The sequence below is a fragment of the Dermacentor albipictus genome, chromosome 5 (assembly GCF_038994185.2).
Source record: "Dermacentor albipictus isolate Rhodes 1998 colony chromosome 5, USDA_Dalb.pri_finalv2, whole genome shotgun sequence".
In the NCBI taxonomy this organism is placed as follows: Eukaryota; Metazoa; Arthropoda; class Arachnida; order Ixodida; family Ixodidae; genus Dermacentor; species Dermacentor albipictus.
In genome coordinates, this window is record NC_091825.1 from 37,030,150 (window position 1) to 37,052,879 (window position 22,730).

General features: G+C 46.2%; 1 protein-coding gene across 2 annotated transcripts in view; it reads left to right on the top strand.

Moving 5' to 3' along the window:
• LOC135909534 (glutathione S-transferase Mu 2-like) overlaps positions 1-5,303 on the top strand; it is a 33,032-nt gene extending 27,729 nt beyond the window's left edge. For both annotated transcript variants that reach the window (XM_065441517.2, XM_070539551.1), the window contains exon 4: positions 4,985-5,303. In XM_065441517.2, coding sequence (XP_065297589.1) covers positions 4,985-5,176 — 192 coding nt within the window. In that variant the 3' untranslated portion in view covers positions 5,177-5,303. The remainder of the gene's footprint in view (positions 1-4,984) is intronic.
• The last annotated feature ends 17,427 nt before the right edge of the window (positions 5,304-22,730 follow it).

The window sequence follows — 22,730 nt, forward strand, 5'->3', positions numbered from 1 at the left end:
CTTCCCGTGAGCGCCCAATGCGAGGCGACCCACTGACCTTTGGTTCACATCGAGTCCTGATTGTACCCCTGATTTAAAGCAAACAACCGCATTTCCGAAAGTAAGTCCTGGAACAGTTACACATTTCCCCATTTCTCGGGGGACCTCGTATCTATTGTATCCCCATAGCGCTCGGTGCTTCATTAGGGCTGATTTCCTCTTCCCCTTCACTGTTATTGTTTTTTTCCTCTGTTTCCATATATATATTGCCTTCGTTTATGCATATACCAAGGTATTTATATTCTGTAACACGAGGTATTTCCTGGCCCTGTATCTCCACTGCCTGTTCCCCGTTTTCATTGAATACCATAACACCTGAACTTCTAAGACTAAATTTGAAACCTAAATTGTTGCCTTCCTGTCCACAGATATAAGCCAGACGTTGCAAATCACTTTGCTTGTTAGCTAGCAACACAATGTCGTCCGCATAAAATAAACCTGGGAGCTGCTGCTCTACTACTGTACCCGCCTGTTTGTATGAGAGATTAAACCTGATATTACTTCCTTCTAGCGCCCTCTCCCTCCTCACCATGTACATCATAAACAGCAGCGGGGATAAAGGGTACCCCTGCCTCAGTCCCTTGTCGATATGAACTTCCTCCTCGCTCCTCATCCCTTCCCACTCAACGCAAACGGTATGTTCAGGTAAATATTTCTTAAAAGCTGTAGACAATCGTCATCTAAGCCTTCGCCTTCCAGAATATCCCACAAAATGTTGCGGTCTACGTTGTCATAGGCTCCTGTAATGTCTAAAAAAGCCACATATAATGGTCTGCTTTCTACATTTGATATTTCAATACACTGAGTAAGAACAAATAAGTTATTATGTAAGTGCCTATCTATTCTGAAGCCACTCTGAAGTTCTACCAAAATGCCATTATTCTCTGCCCACGCTTGAAGCTTTAATTTGATTGCCTGCATTGCTACCCTGTATATCGCCGATGTAATGGTCAACGGTCTATACGAGTGAATTCTATCTTTCTCCCCCTTACTTTATAAATTAGATTCATTCTACTTTGTCGCCAACTGTCTGGTATTCGTCTATCTTTTAAAGTGTTTTCCACTGCTTTCACCAGAGCTTCCTTACTTTTTGGTCCTAGTTCATTAATCAGCCTAACGGGAATCTCATCTAGCCCCGTGGCTGTGCGCTTAGGAATTCTCTCTTCTGCATTCTTCCAGTTGAAATTTGTCAGCACTAGCTCCTTTCCCACTTGGGTCGCTTTTATGCTCTCTGTTTCTTCAAATACAACTTTGCTATTGCCTTGGAAAGATTCGGCTGTTACTTTTCGGATGTAATTTATTGCCGCTTCTCCTTCCAGTCAGTTGTCATGTTTGACTAGGATATGTTGTTGTATTGTTGTTGAGTTCCTGCCTAATAATTTTATGTTGTTCCAAAATATCCTAGGGGCAGCCTTCTTTTTTTCACGTATTTCTGACAATCAATGTTCACTTTCACCTTTTCATTTTGCTTACACCAGTATTTGAACCATATACTTTTTCGCTCGGTATATTTCCCATTTACTGCCTACTTCATCCTGCGGCAACTGCGCCTTCTTTGCCTGCCTGTGCTCTCGAAATGCTTTATGTCGTTCTGCGATCACTTCTCGTATCTCCCTGTTCCACCAGCTTTTCGGTTTATTTTTCTCCTTTCCAACGAACATGTTTCTCTTTCCGTATTTGTGTCGTTATTACACTCAAAAGCTCATCACTTACCACTTTTCACTTGTCCATATGCCAAGTTCTTCCTCGACTCTAGTGACTATATTTGCTATTTGTTCAGCGGTCACATTTAGACTGGCCATATTGCACTCCTTGCTCACTTTCCCAACTACATACCGCATTTTCAAAATGATGCGTTTGTGGTCACTCCCTATGCTGCTAAACCCTTCCTCGTTGATGACCATTTCTCTCAACTTATCATGAATTCCTTCTGTCATCAGACAGTAACCAGTGGGCGATTGCCGGTTTCCGACTTCTCACATGATATGCCGTTCACACTTAGGCCCTGTATTCGCGGTAACGAAGTTGTGTTGCTCACAAAGGTATAGCATTGACTTGCCGTTGTTGACGGTATAGCCGTCTGAATCCGGTAAGTGTGCATTCATGTCACCTAATAGGAAAATTTCAGCACCATTTCCGAAACCCTTATTATCAGCGCTTATGCATTCCACTATCTCTTTATTCTCCTCTGTGCAATAATTTCCGGTCCACAAATACGTAACGCCAAGCCAAGTTTTTTTCCCGCTCATTGTTTCTGATAACCAAAGATGTTCTTGACATTGTGAATTTACTCTTTTCCATTTGGCTCCCCGATGGATGAGCATTCCGACTCCACCTCCATTTCTTTCCGACTTAGTTCTGTTGCATCCTTCCCAAAAATAATTCTCTATAACTGGCGGCTCTTCTGAGTCTCTAAGGTGCGTTTCTGTAACTGTATACACTGCTATTTGTTCCCTATTTAACTGCTCCTCAATCTCTGCCCACTTTTCCTTTCTTCTGCTGCCCTGCATGTTTATGTAGCCTTTTGCATGGCGAGCTCTCTTTCTTTCTTCCCTCCTTTTTCTGTTATCGACGGCGATTCTTTTCTGAGGTTATCCTAGGGGACCTTCTTCATTACTACATGCTCTGACCTCTTGTGTGCGCCAGGGCCCCCTAAAAAAGCAACAGCACGACCACAAGTCGCCAGCCCACTTCTAGTGCCAGCGTGTAATTCAAGTGTATCCCGTCTCGTTTAAAATATTCCACACCTTCTCAATTCCTTGTTTACTTCGACAACCTCGAAGCCTTTCCCTCGGCTTATTTTCCATATCGCCTCATTGGCAGCCACTACGGCTCTTGGAACGTAACTGTCATGCACAGGCACCTCCGGTACCGTGCACACCACGATCTGCAGCTGAGGGGATAGCTCGCGCAAGTCATCCACCCCATTCGCCAAGCGCTGCCCTAGTCCTGTCCCTTTCCTGTTTAGGATGTCGTTTAGCCCACCTGCTACTATGACAAGTTTGCGCACGTGGGCATCTTGCGCGAGCTTTTCCTTTGCTCGCTCCATGACAGGGACCCAGTGTCCGCCCTGGAAATGACCCTACCGCCACTCTTTTATCGCCTTTCACCCTCTCCACTATTGCTTTTTATCATCCAGCCAGGTTTTAGTCACCGGCTAGAATCACCCTTTCACTCTCTCCTACCTCTCCCTGCATCCCTTTGTCCTTTTCCGCGTGATTCGGACTCGACAGGGGGCATTGTTCTCTGGGCTCCCGCTTTTCCCGCGTGGCGGCCTCAATGTAGGTGCCGCTCTTTCCAGCTAACTCGTAATTACGCTGCACGCATTCTCCTGGACTGCAGAAAATGGAGGCTTTCCAGGAAGAGCTTGTCAAACAGGTGCAAGAGTTCAAAAATAAGCGAAACAGGGAGCGGGATGCACGAAAGGTAGTTGAAAAGAGACTTGAAGCAGCCGAGGAAAAGCTGAAAACGGCCGCCATTGTGAACGAGAATGTGCGTGACAATGGAATGCAGACCCCCGACGCGACAGGAAAGGGAGTTTCAGCAAGGATATTGAAGGCGTCTAGAAGGTGCCTTTCATTCCGCTCTGAGTAATGTATACCCACCGGCGCCACAGTTGTCTAGTTAAATTTCCGGATGCTGCTTGACGAGCTTGCATTTTTTTGCGACGGTGATTTAGTCAGTTGTATCGCAAAGTCTCTTGCACGCACACCTCCAGCGCAAATGTTAAACGGTAAGTGAACTACGGAACGCAAACAATCAGAAACGAAAAATAATCGCGATACATCTTTGCTCAAATTCCCTTCCCCACGAGGAAAGAACAGAAGGCCAGTAAAGTGTGAACTTGGTATGCGCTAGTCGGACAAAAGAACATTTTGAAAAATGAGGCCAGGTGCCCATTAACGTAAAACTATCCCAATTAGTTTTTATTTCAATCTCCTGATGTCAAATTTACAAAACGGTGGACGCAAGCATTGAACGGTAACCTGCAGCGTCGGTCGCAAAGCCCCATCAAATGTGCTTCGCGTTTAGAGAGCGTCCCTTCTTTCCTTTCAAAACGAATTGCATTGCCTGCATTGAGCATATTTTGCTGTTTAACTGGCTGACGAGACGCGAGGAGTGCGCTCAAGCAGAGTGAGTTTCGATGGGATCGAGCCAGCACAGTGAAACTTGCTAACCGGTTGATGAGCGCGGTGCTGGCTTCTGTGATTGGTCCGCTATCCTTTACTTAGCTTGCGGCGGCTGGTCGAAAATCGGGGTGGCGTGCAACGAAGGGCTAAATGTGCCGCTAAAATGGAACCCCAGCCAAGTTGGCAGAGCAATGTCGTACACGCGCGGAATGGTCTCGGTACGGTATACTTCCGCGCCAAATTTTTCATTTTACGTAAATTCATCCTCCTGAGCAGCTCCATGTAGCCAGTGCCGAAGCGATCGGCGGGTAACCATCTTCTATACCATTCGGAAGGGGGCAGTCTCCGGCTATTGAGAAGAAACTTCAGTTTTGTTCAGCGCATTATTACGTTTTTAACGCGTTTACGTCTCCTTTACCAGGTGAGTTTTCGCGGTTTTGTGACATCGAGTGACAGGCGAAGTGAACACAGGCCGCAAAAGTTTGACCAATAGCAATTGTTCAAATGACGTCTTTTTCGCTAATGGCGAAAAAGGCATCGATATAATAGAGGTAGCTGCGAAACCCTACGACATTTAAAGAAATTGCCCTGGATGGATAGGAAATCACAAGTACTAGCTTCTGAGAGGCGCTTATTCTCGTACCTAGAATGCACGCAAGAGAAGAAAATTTGAAACCTGGGTGCTTTTATTTATTCCACTATAACGTCCTCCCTTGCCTTGAAATTATACGTCAAATCCATACGCTCACTGATACGAATTGAGACAATGGTTTTCACCAGCTATCCTACGCTGGCTGTGCTTTTTCTTTTCTTAGGTGGTCAAGATACTTGGCCCTACCACTTTCAGCAAGGGTTATCCAGCTCTCGAGGAGTACTGTGACCGCATCGCTGCGCTACCAGGTATCAAAGAGTACCTGGCCTCGGACCGGTTCAGATCCTGCCCAATTTGGAGCCCATTCGCGAAGGCACTTTCGGCGCGCAGCGGTCCGCCCGCTGAGGACTGTTGAGAGTTGGCATTGTGTGCTAGTAGGTGTAGGTGAATGCCTTCTGCTGGGAAAGGACCTGGAAGCCGCAGATCCCATGCATTTAAGATGCAATAAAATGTATTCGCTGCTGCTGTTCACATAAAGCGCACATGTTGTTTCATCCAAATGGTTTGCCTGATGCATTGTTTTAGTCATATTTTGAACGGTGTTCTTTCACTGGTAAATTGCTTTAAAATAGTAGCACACCTCTCGAATTCGGTGAGAACCAAGGCAAGTGCGCGCATCACACGCGCACAATTAGACCAACGGACGTACTCTCGCGCGCCGACTCGCTGTTTTCTTACAAGCGCGCCAGCTTACATGGCAACTTTAGTACTCAAGCACGAACAAATGGAGCTTACTGTAGCTCCATATCAAACGAGTACGTGTGTTACCTCGCAGTGGATGCTCTTATTAACTCACCCACATTGTCTGCTTCTACCTCTGTTCGATGTCTTCATGTCTTGCCCATGAGTAGGTAATTTGAACATGCACTTCTTGATCTATATTACCTGGTACAGGCTGCCTTGAGCGTACACGGTGAACATTGTAGAGGCTGTTGGTTCTCGGCCGCTCACTAATCCAAAGCACTCATCAAACACATCAATGAAACACAAAATAAAACATTCAAATGCTATCTGATGCATTCTTACCGTCCCGCTGCTTTCGGCTTCCTGCCCCTTGCGCACGACCTCGAACCGCGGTGTCGGCGCATACATACGAGTAGTTATTATCGTGTCGATTCCTACAACTAACAATCTGCAAGTGCACGTGAAATACTCGAGATATTGTGTACTTATCAGCACTATGGAGGTACCACGTAGTGGGCGTGCGCGGGCAAATTCAAACGATCGCCACATCACACATAAACAGGCACAGCTGTTTGACGTTACACGAACCAAGTAGATATGGTGCTCATTGGGCGAGCGGCAGCACGTGATAAAATCTTAATTTCGAAATTATTTTAAAAGCTAGAATAACCTTGATAAACCAGGAGTCACGAAGGAGAAGCTAAAGGTCCCATCAACATAAACGTCCCAAATTCGCCTTATTATGTTTCATATGTTTTTCCTTCCACCCTCCCTCTTCTTAGGCCCTTCATTGAAAGTCACATATTTAGCACAAGGCTTGTGTATTCTACATTATGACATTGTGTCAATAGAATGAACTGCCATAGAATGTAACAAGAATGTTGCGGAGTAAGCATTGGTGGTGTTACGTCGCAGGTTTCGTCAAGCCGGGCATGGCAATGATCAATTCGCCCTATTGGCATGACGTCATTTAACAGAGTGTATAGGCGATGTGGTATCTGTGTGGCGTTGCTTCATTCCTTCATCTTGTTTCCCATGCAGATTTTTATGCACACGATCATACACACGCCGACAGGATCACATACGTTTTATTGCACTGACGTCTGTTTAAGACATGGGGTGGGGGGGGGGGGGGTGAAGAAGGATATGTCTTGCGTGCACAATCTGAAAGTGCAAAGAATTGCCGAATTCCACATGTTCGCAGTGATTCTTGCGCTTTATTAGTGTTTTTATGTTCAGTTACAACGGCAAGGTATACTGATAAAATGTCATTAGGGAAAATGGCAGAAGCAAGCGAAACCGTCAGAAAGTGTGAACGGCACCAAAGCCTGAGACATTCGACCTCGTTACGATAGATATAGTAGTCACTGATACGCGCATCTCATGGGTGCAAATATGAGGATATATTTTGCGAATTTTATTAGTGAGATTGTTAAGTTTTTAGGCGGCGAGAATGAAGTGAAAACTATAAAGAACCAAAACACTGAAGCTGAAAAGAGGATAAGAGATATTGAACTTCCGTTTAGTGTAACTGTGCAAACAAGGAAATATAAATAAAGTGGCAGACAACTTGCTGCCGGTGGCACCCAGACCCACCATCTCCGTATGCAGTGAGCTGCCGGTTTAACTCCGATGGCGGCTGTGTTCCTGTCAATGTATTTGTGTATGTGTATTGAACCGAGCTACGGAGTGTTATACCCGTGTCACACGGGCGTTTGGAAGGCCTTCCAACCAATAGTCAGTTGACTCAAAGGTTAAGTTCGAGCTGCTACACGGGCGGTTTCGAAGGCCGCCGAGTCAATAGTCTATTGAGTCAACGGAGCATCTTACAACTCTATCCAAATCTCGATGGCCTTTGAGCAACGGAAATGGAAACAGTGCGAAGATGCCCTCTCGTTCACAGTGTGCTCGTACTATCAGTAAGAAAGAACAAATCAAACCAAATTGCTCTAAGAATAGTATATATGAGTGTTAAAAATTATTCAATAAGGTATTTTTGTCACTTGATATGTGCGATCTGCACATACTCTCGAGAACAGCGACATGCAGCGACGCAAACGTTGCCGTAGTTTCGCTACTCAACAACTTAAAAACTAAACATATATGTATGACAATGTATAAACATTTCTTTAAATGTATAAACAAGAATAAAAGAAATTACAGTGCTTTTAAGTGTTCATAGTGTTGCTGAACTTTTCGTGACATGAAAACGAAAGTAAAGAACCGCAGCGCCACACAATTTTACGAGAAACGCCTAAACCAGTCAACGGCCTTTCGAAAGTGCCTTGTAGCAGCGCGACAACTCCTTTGAGTCGATAAAGCTGTGCCATTTCGAAGGCCGTCAACTGGAAGACTTTCAAAATGTGCCCGTGTGACACAGGCATTAGTCAACAGGCGTGATGGAATGGTGTCGGATGTGAACGTGCTCGCAAGTGCAGATATCATGTACTACGTGGCGCCAGCGGTTAGCACTAATCTTTTGTTCTTGGAAGTGGCGGATCAGGGTGTATCAAAAGGATATTTCTTTCCCTATTATGCCTATAGCAGGAACTTTGAATAATTGTGCCTTTCTGTACCGTGCAAAATACATAGAGCGCTTCTATATTCAGCGGGAATATTCAGCTCACCCCAAGAGAAGCTACAGAAACCGAGCGGCGTTGGCGTAATCGTTGATTAATGCGTACAAGATGTGGCGCTGTTCATAAGTAGCTTGTACCTTCGAACGACAAGTAAACGTTCATGTACGAAGAGGAATAAGGCAGAGAAGTCTAACGCCGCCATTGATTGTCCTGCATTTCGATGCGTGCAGCCTGCCAAGGAGCCTCCCCGCCTGATGTCTTCTACGCCTACTTCGGTTGATGAAATTTCAAGGGTTGACCTACAGATCAGTCCCATGGTGCGGTACCTAGTGAATTTCATAAAATAACTACTGACCAGTATCACATTTCCAACTACTCGAAATGGCTAAGTGCAGCAAGCTCTGAGCCCATTCCTAGCAACCCTTGAGTACAGTGATGATTGATAATCACCTGTAGTTTCGCAAGGAGGTCATAAAGGACAGAGCGTTTTTATTTATAATAATAAATGCTTTCTCTATCTCTTACAAAAGAGTCGATCATACCGTAGAGTTCCAATTGACTTACAATAATGAGGTCGAATTTTTGTCAGTATGCATAGTGTAGCCATTTTCTAATCATCTTAATCATATAAAGGAAGTTATCAAACCCGGTCCGGCAATGCGGCGATGCATAAATCGTGCTTTCGGCCTACAAGGAAAGCAGTAGATCATTTTTTTTTGTCGGGTGTTTACCTGCATTTATTAGCCTGGGTTGCCTCATGATGAGAACCAGTGTTTTTATAGCAACCTTGCTTTTAAACTAGTGGTTACAAACCTATCACCCTCAACGTCGCTTTGGTAGTCTCACGAGCGATAGCAGACGGCGCTTGGTGCGTACGTACCAAACGTACGTAAACAACAAAGAGCGGCGCCGAGCTCGCGCTCGTGAGGAGGGCTCGAGGAATAACGAAGAAGGGCTCAGCTGTCCAATCCTGGTCTCCACTGCGTCTTGATGCGCCTTACGTCTCGCTGGAACCCATACAGACCGATGGCCACAACAAGACTCCACAGATAGAAAGAGACCAGAAAACACTTTGACGGAAAGCCCTGGTCTATGCTGACTAACGTCAGCCACTCTATTTGCGGTAAGGCAGTCGCTGGGCAAGCCAGTGGTTGTTTTCATTCGTATCAGATCGTGGACGGTACCGCCATAACAATAGGAGCCCTACGTCTCTATGAGGCTACTCGAACATCAGCTGTTTGGACGTTTGTGGCACGTGGCTTCGTCACAAGGGCTAAGTGATTTTTCGACATAGAGAGGCAATGGAGTGATCATATCACCAGTTACCTTAAGATAAAAAGTTTAGCTCGTTGTCATTTGCCAAGCGAAAGTCAGCAAATTGATTTATCTGCATTTAAAACCAGGGGCCCTATAACGTAGAACTATTCCAATATGCTTCTATTCCAATCTCCTGACGTCACATTTGCGTAACCACCAACGCAAGCACCAGGCGGTCACCCGCAGGGTTGTCTGAACAGACCAATCAAACGCTCTCCTCGTTCATAGGAGGTCACATTTGTTTGCTTGGAAAACGAATAACATTGCCTACACTGAGCGTCTTGTCGTATCTAATTGGCTGACAAGAGGCGAGGAGAACGCTCAAGTGAGAGGGATTCGATGGGGCCGAGCCACTGCACTGAAAGTCGATAACCGCAGGAAGAGGGTAGTGCCGGCGTCTACGATTGGTCGGCTTTCCCTTACTTAGCTTGCGGTGGCTGGTCGAAAATCGCGGCGGCATGCTACGGAAGCTCAAGAATGACGCTAATACAGACCCTCAGCAAAGACGAGTTGGCAGAATGAGGGGGTAAACGTGCCGAGAGTGCTCGAAAACGTTACACGGCCACGCAAGAAGTTTTATTATACGCAAATACACCCATGCTCTCCGGCAGGTGCGAGTAGACAGCGTCTGAGCGATCGGCGACAGCTACATTCTATTCCTTTCGGAACGGGGCAGCCTGCGGCTATTCCGAAGAAAATTCAGTTTCGTTCGGCATATTAATGCATCTATATCGCGTACACGTCACGTTGACGCGGCGAGTGCTTGCGGTTTTTTGACGTCCGTGACAGGCAGGTGAAGTGGGTGCAGCCCGAAAACTTTTTACCAATAGCCGAGAGCTAATGGCGAAAAGGGGTCGACTGAGAAATAACTGTTTTTCTTTTTTTCTGTCAAATCATCCATAATCGGTGTGTACACGTCATATCAGATGGGGAGGTATGGCGATTTTCGTGACGCCGCGTGACAGACAGGTGTAGTGGGGGTGGTCGAAAAAAGTTTTTGACCGATCGTGGAGGGCTGATAGCAGAATTAGAATAGAAAAGTTTGGAATAGTTTTACGTTATAGCGCCCCAGCATCAAAGGAGCTTGTTTCAAAGGGAAGCGATCAAGAAAGCAACATAACATGTGATGTGCATGCTGACAGGCTGAGAAGCTTTTCAACATTCTCAGAATCCGATGCGGAGTTGGTGCGACTATACGTGTGATTCGTCGGCGTGCCGAGCGAAGGTGCCAACGCATAAAGCGGATCTGCGACTCAAGGACAGCCAAGCGTCTGCCAAGGATCCAGCCACGTATCGGCAAACTCGGAGTCTCAACTGTGAGCAATATTTTCTGAATCCGTCAGCCCCAGAAAACCTATTGCTCATATATTACGAGCCGCGCAAGCATACGCGTATTTCCTGAACAACGCGTTTCAATAAAAGCACAGCATTGCTCAGTCACAACTTCCAGGACACCAGAAGGGCTCAGAGCACAGATTATTCACATTCCCCATGCTCCTTCCCAGAAAACTGGTGCTGCCATAAGACGGGCTCATTATCTTGTTTTCTCAGAACATATCCGCGTACAGTGACAGCGTGCCTAAATACCATTAGCCTGCCAAGAGGCTGGCGCTTGTCTCCATGAAGTTGGCTCCACCATCATTTGGAAGCTCTGTACCAGCAGTGCGAAAGGAAGTAGGAATATAGTGCGCACCTTTCTTGCAGCTATCTATGCTCATTCTATGAGAGACATACCCAGAACATGTCTCTGATAGAATGAGCATAGATAGCTGCAAGAAAGGCGCGCACGATAGTCCTACTTCCTTTCGCACTGCTGGTACAGAGCGTCCAAATTGTGGTGGAGCCAACTTCACGGAGACAAGCGCCAGCCTCGTACATCGAAATTACCAAGCACTTTTACTTGGCTCGGAGGATCTACCCACTCCCACATTGCAAACTGAATAGACCTCAGGCTTTGACACTAAGGCTTCTACAGACGGGGGCATACCCAAGCCCCCAACTTCTTCACAAGATGTACCCCGAAATTCAGACGACAAGTGCATGTGCACTATGCAATGACTTGGCGACCTTACCTCACATGCTCTGGCGATGCCCCGCATTACGCGGCGATGAAAGTAACACTTCTTCACGCTGGGATGCTGTCCTACACAGCCCCAACCTCGAAGAACAGTTATGGGCTGTCCAACGGGCCCGCGACGCAGCGGAGAGGTTCGGCCTCTCTGTCCCGACGTGGGAGCGGCCCGTTGCGCGCTAGGGCGCGCCCTAAAGGATCCTAATAAAGTTTTTCATCCATCCATCCATCCATACCCAGAACATCTTGAAGTATATACTCATATGGCTCTACAGCTGTGGGCGAATCTGCAGTAGCTGTGATCTTCACCGCAAATTCCGTAATAATTCAGTTTCAAACCTCTTACTGAACAGCATCGAGTGCTGAAGAGCTTGCTGCACTTAGCAGCGCACTTCGTATGATCCATGAGGATAACTTCAAGGGAACGTTCCATGTACGCTATCCGCTCTACATCGTTGACGACGGGGACAACGTATTGCTGGAAATCAGACAGCAGTAACATCAACTGCAAGAGAAAGGGCATGAGGTGAATTTTCAGTGGTTAACAGGATACTGTGGCATCATGGACAACACACATGACGATGAAGCTGCTAGGGTGGGCTTACGAAACTGACGCTGAATGAACTCATCCTGCGATGAAAAATTAATGCAGCAACAGATTTATGCATACTCGTGCGCGATCTCACATGATCCCTGTGAAACATGCAAGGTTTCTGGCGTGCTCCTCTGCACGACGTGTACCCATTCCTCCGATTCCGCCTTCCAGAGCGCCGGACGCTGACTTAAATATAAGTTTCTTTCGCTCTCTCCCAGCATTCCATCGAAAATCTGTCAAACCGAAACAACTTTTCTGTGCTGACGGTGGCTGGGAGTCTTTCACAAATGCATTTGATCGCCACATCAAAATCGCTGATAGTGCTGCCTATGACAATCGCGGCAGGGAGGAAACCATTGAGGATGAGCTTTGTTATTACCCGCAATACAGCTCCCAGATACAGCCCCTAGTGATAGCGTTGGCACACCTCGACAATCGGGTGCGTTATGATACGCCGAGCTTAAATTACTGGGTCATACGGGCTCGACACCAGAAGTTTACGAAGGTGGTGCTGAAGTTTCTGCGGTCATGTGGCGTAGTCGAGTGGCTGTGACAGTCACGCGTTCTTTTGTGTGGTTGTTTTTTTTTTCTCTCCCTCTGCGTTTTTCTTCCCTATCAATCTATCTCCCCTTACACCTTCCCTATTGCAGGGTAGCAAATTGGCTATTTAGCTTCCGTTTAGGCTCCCTGTCTTTTGCGTGTTATTTACATATATCTATCTAATTTCAAATTGAATATTAAACCATTGGAACAAACAACTGCTGAATCAAAGGCGGATCGAGTTGCAACAAATATTCGTAATCCAAACTTCAGCTACTAGCACAACTCTTAGAGCAAATCGTACACATTCGATGGGACGAAAGATAGCAAACACACCATAAGCGCTTGTCTTGTTTGTAAAAATAGGGGGTGTTCTTAATTTCTTAAGTAATTGATTATATCAAAGCGGCAGTCATTAAATTTAATTAGCTTATTTAGGGAACAGCTCATTAGAGGGAAGCTTGTGCTATATATTGTTGTTCGCTTCCGCACTGTGAAGACAAATGTTGGCAGCAATTTTGATATTTGCCATACCTAACCATACCTAACCGTACCCGGTTCTTCCCTACCGCTAATACAACCCGCAGAAACTACCAGATGATCAATGTTATCTGCGCACCACATGGAATGAGGACTGGGTTTATGTCTGTCGTTCCCCAGTCCTCGTTCCAAGTGGTGCGCAAATAATATTGATCATGAATTGTAACCAAGGGCGCTATAACGTAAAACTATTTCAAACCTTTCTATTCTAATTCTTTAATCAGCTGACCGCAATTAGTCAAAAGCTTTTTTTGGACCACCCCCACTTCACCTGTTTCTCACGCGACGTCACGAAAACCGCAATACCTCCCAATCTAATATCACGTGTACACACTGATTATGCATGATTTGACCGAACAAAACCAAAACACTTATTTATGATTCGACGCCTTTTTGCCATTAACCCTCGGCTATTGATCTCTAAGCCAGCCATTTCTCTCCTCTTGGTCCATCCTTTCCATCAAACTGTGGCATTAATCTGGACTCCCGCGCATGCGGGCCTTGCCGGAACGAGGCGGCTCATGCCAGTGCCCGAGGATTTACTGTCCGGGCTCAGGCATCAGATGTGTCGGACCTCGCCACGAAGCAGGCGCCGTTTACAGCGCGGGATCGACTTATTACTTACCACGACATCTGCACACACTACCGATTAGACCACTTAACCTTTCCGCCACTCATGGGCAAATCCCCGCGTAGGTCTGAAGTTCTGTGGCGACAGCTGCAAACTCGCACCTTTCCGTCCCCTTACCTCCTCCACTGCATTCATGCCGCCATTTACCTTTCTCCCTCTTTTAATTTCTGTGTCTCTCCCAAAGCAGACTTAAAGCACATCATGTGGGGCTGCCCTAAGCACCCCCTTCCCCCTTTCCTCAAGCAATTAATATCTAGTGAGGAGCAGTGAGAGGCTGCCTTGCGCAGCTCCAGGCCTGATCTTCAGGAGGCCATCCTGGAGTGGGCTGAGAGGATAAAGGAGGCCTACTTCAAGTAGTTCCTCCCCCACCCTCTATTCCATTGCCCCCTTCTCTTTAAAGAGGGATAAATAAAGTTTTTCATCATCATCATCGGCTATTGATCAGAAGTTTTCGGGCTGCACCCACTTCACGTGCCTCTCATGCTGCGTCACAAGGCCACAAAAACTTACCGCGCCAATGTGACGCGTACGCTTTAAAAATGCATTAATATGCCGAACAAAAGTGAATTATCTTCTGAGTAGCCACAGGCTGCCCTTTCTGAAATGAATAAAAGAGGGCTGCCGCCGATCACTACGGCGCTGGCTACTCGTCCCTTCCGGAGAGCATGGGTTTCTTTGCGTGCAATAAAACATTTTGTAATGGCCGTGTAACGTTTTCGAGAACTTTGGACACGTTTACGACCTCGTTCTGCCAACTATTTTTTGCTGAGGATCCATTTTAGCGTCATTCTTAAGCTACCGTTGCATGCCGCCGCGATTGTCAGCGAGCCACCGCAAGCTAAGTAAGAGAAAGCGGAACAATCGCAAACGACGGCACCACCCTCTTCATCCGGTTATCGATACTCAGTGCAGCGGCTAGGCCCCATCGAATGCCTCTCCACTTGAGCATGCTCCACGCCTCTTGTGAGCCAGTTAGATAAGCAATGCCGCTCAGTGCAGGCATGGTTATTCGTTTTTCAAGCAAACAAAAGTGACCTCCTATGAACAAGGGCATCATTTGATTGGTTTGTTCAGACAACACTGCAGGTGACCGCCCGATGCCTGCGTCGGCGGCTACGCAAATTTGACGTCAGGAGATTGGAATAAAACATATTGGAATAGTTTTACGTTATACGGCGCTACCTAGCCCAAACCAGTACATGATGATGTCAACGAAGCGAGCATCTTCCTACCCTCCTCCTCCGCGACGCTTCACCTCCTTTCTGTTCTCCGCTTCATTGGTGGTGCTTCAAGGCGGTACGCTTAAATAGTGGTGCTGTTGTTTTGTCGCGAGGTCAGCCCGCTGCTCCGTACGTTGCCCGTCGTGCGATTTTCTCCACATCCAGGCACCTTCCTCCTCCACTGCTCGCTTCTCTCCAGGGGACGCGCACAATCTCCCCGATATCACCAACGAGCAGGGGCGTAGCCAGGGGGAGGGTGGGGGCTTATGGGGCTTCAGCCTCCCCCCGAAATTTTCTCGCGCTATCCATGCACCGCCGCCCAAAGCAACTCCCGGTGCCGAAAATCATTCTGGATTTTTTCTGGAACATATTTTTCACGCTTGAAATGCCATTTCACAGCGAAAATTGCGAACTGGGGCTGGATTTCGTGGCAACGCCCAGGCACCGGGAGTCACATAATGCAAGCAGCCAGCCCCATCTGAGCACAAAGTTTCAAGGACGTTTTGGGAGCGAACGGGCTCGCCGCGGCATCTCGCGGAGGCCGCGGAATCTACACTCTATCATAGAATCTACGGAGTGCGTGGATGTCAATTCCGAAACTTTACGGGTATAAAGTTGTCATAAACTTTTGTTGGGAAAGGTGCATTGACATTTCCAGAAGTGTACTATGAATTTTCAATTGCGGAACTTTGTCAGTTTAATGCCCTCATAAATGTTCGACGCCAAAAGTGCATTAACTTTTCCAAAGTCGTACATCGGGCCTTACAACGAGACAAGGCAAATCAACACACTATCAGACAAGTTGACAAAGCCCGCAGCGAGGCCCAATGAGACGAAGCGTTGTGGTGGTTCATTCGTGCCGTCATGTCACATAAAGAATATCAATTTTTTTTTTCACCTGCACCAAAGCATCCGCTGAAGACACTAAAGCCAACCAACGTAACTACGTCCTTATTTTCTTTTCTACTATGACTTTTCATCGCGAGGACACAGTGAGCCTCTTCAATTTGTTTGTTCCCGCTCTCCTACCTGGGGGCTGCCAGAGCCAGCCAGAGCGCATGCGTTTTTCTCGTGTTGCCCCGACTAAAGCCCCTGCATCTACGCGCCACCGCCGGCCAAGCTAAGTACCACCAACCTACCCTCCTCCTCCACGCTCCTCTCCGCTCACCCCCTTAGCTTCCGGCGTGAAGCGGAACTTACGTAGCTTCAACTTCCTGTTCAGAGTGGCAGTGACGCTATGTTTTTTAGCGTTGTTTACTTTCGCATCGATAGAGAGGCTTTAATGGAACCAGCTGCGGTTGAAACTGTGAATGCGATTCCATACAGGAACCACCGCCTATTGTTATCGGCGATCTGGTCAAGTTCGCTGCTTCGCGTCAACCTGCGACGGGTTGTGCCACGAGAGACAAGGTACAGTGGAATGTAGTGCTTGGGCGCTTGGAGACCACTCCCGTTTTTCGTGCATTTGGAAAACAGCGGCCGCAAAATACTACTTCAGCGGAATACAACAGCTTGTCCCCTTTGGATTCTTCTTGCTTTGAAGCATACATCCCCTCCAGCCAGCACGTATGGAGGGACTTTAGTGAAGGAGTTCGCGACACCAATTTGTACGGCAGACGCATAGAGTTTATGCTGTTGATTCTGAGGTTGAACTTGTCTCGTACGATCGAAGGTAGCGAACGTCCCAAGTGCGTGCACTACGTGAAGGACTACAATGACGCGAAGCTATGAAATATAACAAGTTCAAATTTGCGTGGAGGGCATTCAGTGACATGGTGAAAACAAGTGTGATTTTCTTGTGCGATATGAGCGGAGGTGTGCAGTGAATTGGTGCATGTGCGCGTGTTGTAACGCGTGCAAAGGTGGACGGCGAATTGTGTGGATGACGTGAGCAGATGCGCACTGCGAATTGTGTTAGTGTTGTGACGCGAGCATCTGCTCGCGTGTACGGCGAATTATGTTCGTGTGTTGTGGCGTGAGCAAAGGTGTACGGCGAATTGTGTGTTGCAACGTGAAATTACGATGGCTATTTTTTTATTGCGAGTGTTCAGGAGGCGAACACGGCAGTATTTCGGGCGGTAGGTGTGTCATACTTCTGTTGTCGCGCTTGTATCTCTCCCTGGCCTAAGCGCTAAAGCACATCCATCTACGCACAACGGAAGTTTTATGCCGGCAGAAGCGAGGATGGAGGGGCTTTGTTTAGCCTTACTTACTAAAGTTTACTCAAAGCGTCCAAATTTTGATGTACGTCAGTTTAGTTATTGGTCTAAAAGACACCTACTTGTTTGGTGAAGTGGAGCAGCGTTGATTTGCTGAATGCTTTCAGAGTTTTTCAAGCTTTGTGAAAGTAAATGTGAAATTGGCCTATACCTACTGCTATTGTATGAACAAATACTGTGCGTTGCATGTACCACTCTGTCAACACTTCATATGCCTACATTTTGTTTATATTCTGTTCGTAAAGGCCAACTGTCCTCCACCTTGCAGTAAAAAGAAAGTTCATACAGGATGTACCAATACGTGCTTGTTTCATAACTGATGCTTTTAGCACACAAGACTAGGACGAGAAGTAGATATGAAGCACACAAGTGCCGACTTACAAGTTTATTTTGAAGCATGGGACCATATATAGAAGCAAAACCCATTTTAAATCACGTATGCACAACCTGCAGACATTTTTTGTCATCATGCAAGTCCAATAGCCCCTTGCGAGATAGAGCAATAGACTGGTTTGCCGCACAGTGGGGAATTATCAAGGCAGAATCCATCGATCGGTTAGGCAATACCTGTGTGGCAAAACTCTCTATCGCTCTATCCCTCAAAGAGCTGTCATACTTGCATGAAGTGGAACAGAGTTGTGCCTATACATATGGTCCCGTGCTTCAAATTGGTCTACATGTTGGGCCCGTGCTTCAAATTAAATTGTTCCAGTAAGATACACCCTTACAGGCTTCTTTCATCATTGAAGCTTTTTGCGCACGACGGGACAAGAAAGTCAGTACCCATGTGCTTCATGCCTGCTTCTCGTCCTAGTCTTGTGTGCTAAAAGCTTCAATCATGTCATATTAACATGCCCAAGCAGCCACGTCAGTCAAAATTTTTTATTGCTTCGGCTACTCGTGAGTGGATGACAAACTTTCCCTTTCACAATTCTTCCTCTACCTTGTGGGCTTCCACAGAACTAATTTCCAAGTGCTCTGTTCTGCAGTGCAGGGCATTCAAATCGAATATGTTCTGCAGAAATAATCTAGTTAAAGGAAGTCTTATCACAGGGACCATTGCTCTCCGCCTGACATAGCAGAATGGTACAGAGGTTTCCTTACTAAGCATACCTCGCAGTGAGAAAAATTTGTCCCTCTCTAGAAATCGGGGCTTTGGTCCCCCACCCTGGTCAAATGCATTCAAAGTAAAGCAGAACTGTGTACAAAACTATTCCAAGACCAGTACAAAGTTTTGCATTTATTTCACTTTTCAGTTCACAGCATACAGCTTGTAGAGCAATCCATAAGACCACTGATCTCATGTATGTCACTTTATAACATAAATCTACAGTTGTATATTTTGAAGAGTTCCTGCAACAAGTGTTGAGAATGCTAAAGTGCGTCTCATCTGCTAGATAATGCTGCCAAATGTCCATCGAACATCGTTACTATATTGCTTTTCCTTCCCTGCATTTTTTTACAATTGCCAGTATTTCATAAAGCATTTTAAAGACATTGCATATAGCCCTCTTAGGTACTAGACTAGATAGCAACGAACTGACAGATTTCGCGTATTGCCCTACCGGTCAGTTTATATATATTTTTTTGGAAGTGCGCTCCCGCATTTTTTTCAGGCCATTGTTTTGCAATACCTTGTGAAGGCTCGATCACAGACAGCAAGGCCCCCATTCATAAGCTCTGAAATAATAGAAGTGAGGTGATACCCAATGCTTTCTTCTCCAGAACTGCATGTCACGATTGGCGTGCGTTTATACTGAGTAATACCGCTCGGTGTTACAAAAGCCGTCTTCTCGCGGTCCATGTCTGCAGCCATCGGCCAGTAGCCGAATGAGCGACAGTGGAAGAAAAATACCTTGCGCCGTGAAGGTAGTCAAGGATGTCATTGACGCGTGGGATAGGGTAAACATCTTTTTACTATGTTGTTCAAGTGCCTGTAATCCACACAGAAGCACCAGGCTTTGTCCTTTTTAACTAGGGCTACAGGTGATGCCCACGGGCTGGAATATGGCTTAATGATCCCTTGAGGAAGCATCTTTTCTACTTCCGTTTCAATAACTTGTGGCTCATCCAAGGCTACACGGTATGGCCTCCGGTGAATTGAATTGACGTACCAAATGTCAATGATATGCTTCTCGATGGAGGTCGGACCTAAAGGGCGACCATTCAAGTCAAACATTTCGCTGAACGAGGCAAAGAACCGACGTAACTGGTCGGCGTGCTAAGGTGGACGATCAGTACAGATCATATTTGGGAAGTTTGGTAAGGCAGTTGGTGAAGAAGACGAAAAATTACTGCGAGACGACGACATTCCGATAGTCAAGGCCGATAGGTGGTAGTAAAGGCGAACGACTCTGGCGTGTAAATAGCCGAGGGGCAGACGTTTGGGAGATAACCAGCAATGCAATGTCCATCTCTCTGCAAACGATGTGAACAATGCTCTCGCATGTGGTCGGCTGAGGTGCAGCATGGTCTTCACACAATGATGTAGAGGCTATATTTGAAAGACGGGTATACAGATGCACAATTCCACAGCTTTTAGCTTCTTTGAAACACTGGCATTCACTTTATGTCGTCGCTGCTGGTAAGTTCTTGTACGCGAGAAGGTTAAATGTGTCGTCTGTTATGCCCTTCAGTACATGGTTCACCTTTTCTTTGGCATTCGCTCGTCCACCTTGCGGCAAAGGGCAAGAAAATCCTGAATATACAAGGAGCAAAAAACAGGGAAATCTATTTACAGGTTATATACAAGTGAATGGCAGATCAGGCAAGTCCATAACGTCGTCTTTAACTGCAAGCTTGCACTCTCCGTCAACCTTCCGTTCAGCATTGTAACAACATTGTTCCTTGGTCTTCTAATGGCTTTTGCAGCTTGATGCATAATTTAATTGCAGCTTGATGCATAATTTTTACCTGCTATAATTAGGTCTTGAGGCATCTTTGATATGTCATTTTGGTGATCACAGGAGTATATTCTCGTCTTTACGACGTTGCAGATGGTCCACTCAGCTAAACACAATGTATAACTTGAACCTGAAAGTAAAGCATGTGACCTCACAATGTGCTAGCTGATTATTTGAGACATAGGAACAACTTCGCTGTATCTTGAAATGCCCAATGAACTACCACGGAAAAAATGCCAGTTGAATATTTAAATATCACATTCCCAACTGTCTGAATAATCTGACTAGAGTGTGATGACTAGCTTGATTTCATGCACTGCTCTCCAGGCCATATATATTTCTCTTACGTGCAGTCCTGTATTATTTTTAGACTGTCATTTCACATTCGCTTCTGAAACGTAAATCACATACAGCAACGAAAAGTGGCACATGCATAAACACTTAATTTCAGGAGAAAGGTGACAGCCGGCACATTTTTTTTTCTAAAACTGCATGTCACCATTCTTCAGTCATCGAATGGCTTGAGCGGCTTGATGCATTCCAATGCTTCTGCTGCTGCATTTGGCTGTTGCAGCATCCTTCTTGATTGTCTCATTTTGGTGGTTGCAGAATATGTGCATCCTCATCTTCAAAAAACAATTCACTAGTTTGTGAGGTACATCATGGCATGTAGGTATTGTATTTACTGTGTTCTTGAGCATTTCATCTGTGAGATGCTGCAGCTGAATCCTGCCATCTAAAAAGCTCTGCTCATGCATCTTAAATGAGGCCTCGCAATACTTCAGCAAACATTGTGCTGCTTTTGATGCCGATTCAAGCGGAATTTTTCCGGGCAAATATGACTTTAGCCGCAGCCACTTGTTTTCTGCGGCATCAAGAGCTTCACCTGTGATAGCATCTGCACATATGCGACATGTGCTGCAGTTCTTTTTTACATTTCTTACAGCACAGCCGCACACATAGAGGAAGGCGTCATCTAACTCCATATCTTCCACTGTCTGTGGTGCTGGGTGATATATAATACCAGAACAAGGCTGCTGTACTTTTTCAGGAAATCCAATTAGTCCCTCTGCGTCTGAACGTTCGTAGTTCCCTCTGGGGTTCCACCGAAGAAATTGAGCAAGAGAGGCAGTGCGCAGTGCGGACTTGAATTCGCAAGGAGATGGAACGGGGTTCTTCATTCTTATTGTTGAGAAGAAGTTTTCCAATGCATCCTGGCCTAGTGTGGAAAGGAGCACAAAGTGGAACCCCTTTTTCACTACAAGGTGTTCCTGCAGTTCCATGGCTGCCATTGTGGTCAGGATGGTTCCTGTCTGCACTGGCTTCCATCCACGGCTGCCTCCTTCGATTTTCATTGCTTCTACGAGGCCAATTATTTATTGAAAAAAGGCATTGCCTCTCGCACCAAGGTGTCTCTCAGCCTGTTTCCGGGTTGTGGATGTGATTAGTGTAAACCAAGTGTGCATCTTGTCAAAGAACCATGCAGTTGTTTGAGCATCCCTCTCAAGATTGCCCTTTTCAACGTGGCAGTACAGAGCGGCAGCGGTGTCATGATGTATGAGCGAATATGCAGGGCCTACCTTCATTTTTTTCATAATGCCCTGGGCTCAGACAAGTTTTGGTTAATTTTGGGGCCAGGCGAAACTCATTGTCTTCCTCCAGTTCAAGAAGTTTCTCGACATGGTCTGTGGAGACCACTGCCATTGGCAGTTCATTCCTTTCAACAATATCTTCTGGAAGGTGAATTTTGTGTCCTCTCGTGAAATTCCCTCTCAAGTTCTTCAACACATGTGGCGCGTCAGCAATAAAATATAGCCGCCTGTTACTATCACATGGGTGTGGAGCATGGCACTTTCGAGCTTTTTTTGTGACGGTGATGCCAAATAGCCTCCAGAGTGCCTGATTGCATGGCGCTATGTCAGTCGCAACAGCATGTATTATAACACCAGTATCTTCACAGGCACTTATGATCGTGCTGACCTTTTCCTTTACTACGTCAGCTCGGAAAGAATGACGAGTAAACTCATAAGCTACCGTCTGCTTCCACCGAGTAGAAATTCCTCCTAACATAAAGACGAGGGCATGCGTGGCATAGCAAGATTCCGGAATTTATGTTGCTGGTCAAGGGTATTGTTGGCTTTTTCAGCAGGGTCCCAGTAGATGAGTCAAAGTCCAGACCCTTGCTAATCTGCATTTCATCTAGCATCAGAACTGCGTGATGCTCCTTGAGTGACAGCTGGGCCATCTGTACAGTAGAACAGCGAAAGGTGCTAGAGGTATAGGGAGTCTATATGAACACAGTGAGTAATAGGAAGAGAGTGAATAACTAGGAATAGTACACACCTTAATTTTCAGCAAATCTATCACTTCAAACAGCAGTCCAGGAGCAAACTTGAACCCTTGTAATTTTCTTTGTAGTGTTCGTTCTGATGGTAGAGGCATACCTAGTTCACGGGCCACGTTGTATCCTTGAGAGCGGCATGACAGCTTAAGTTTCAGTGCCTTTACAACAGTTTCCATGCTCCATGCTGTACCCCGCATTGTCCCTTTTTGCAGACAAAGTGCCTGGTCGTTGCCTAGGTAGCCTGCAATACCTGTGTGTGCAATGCA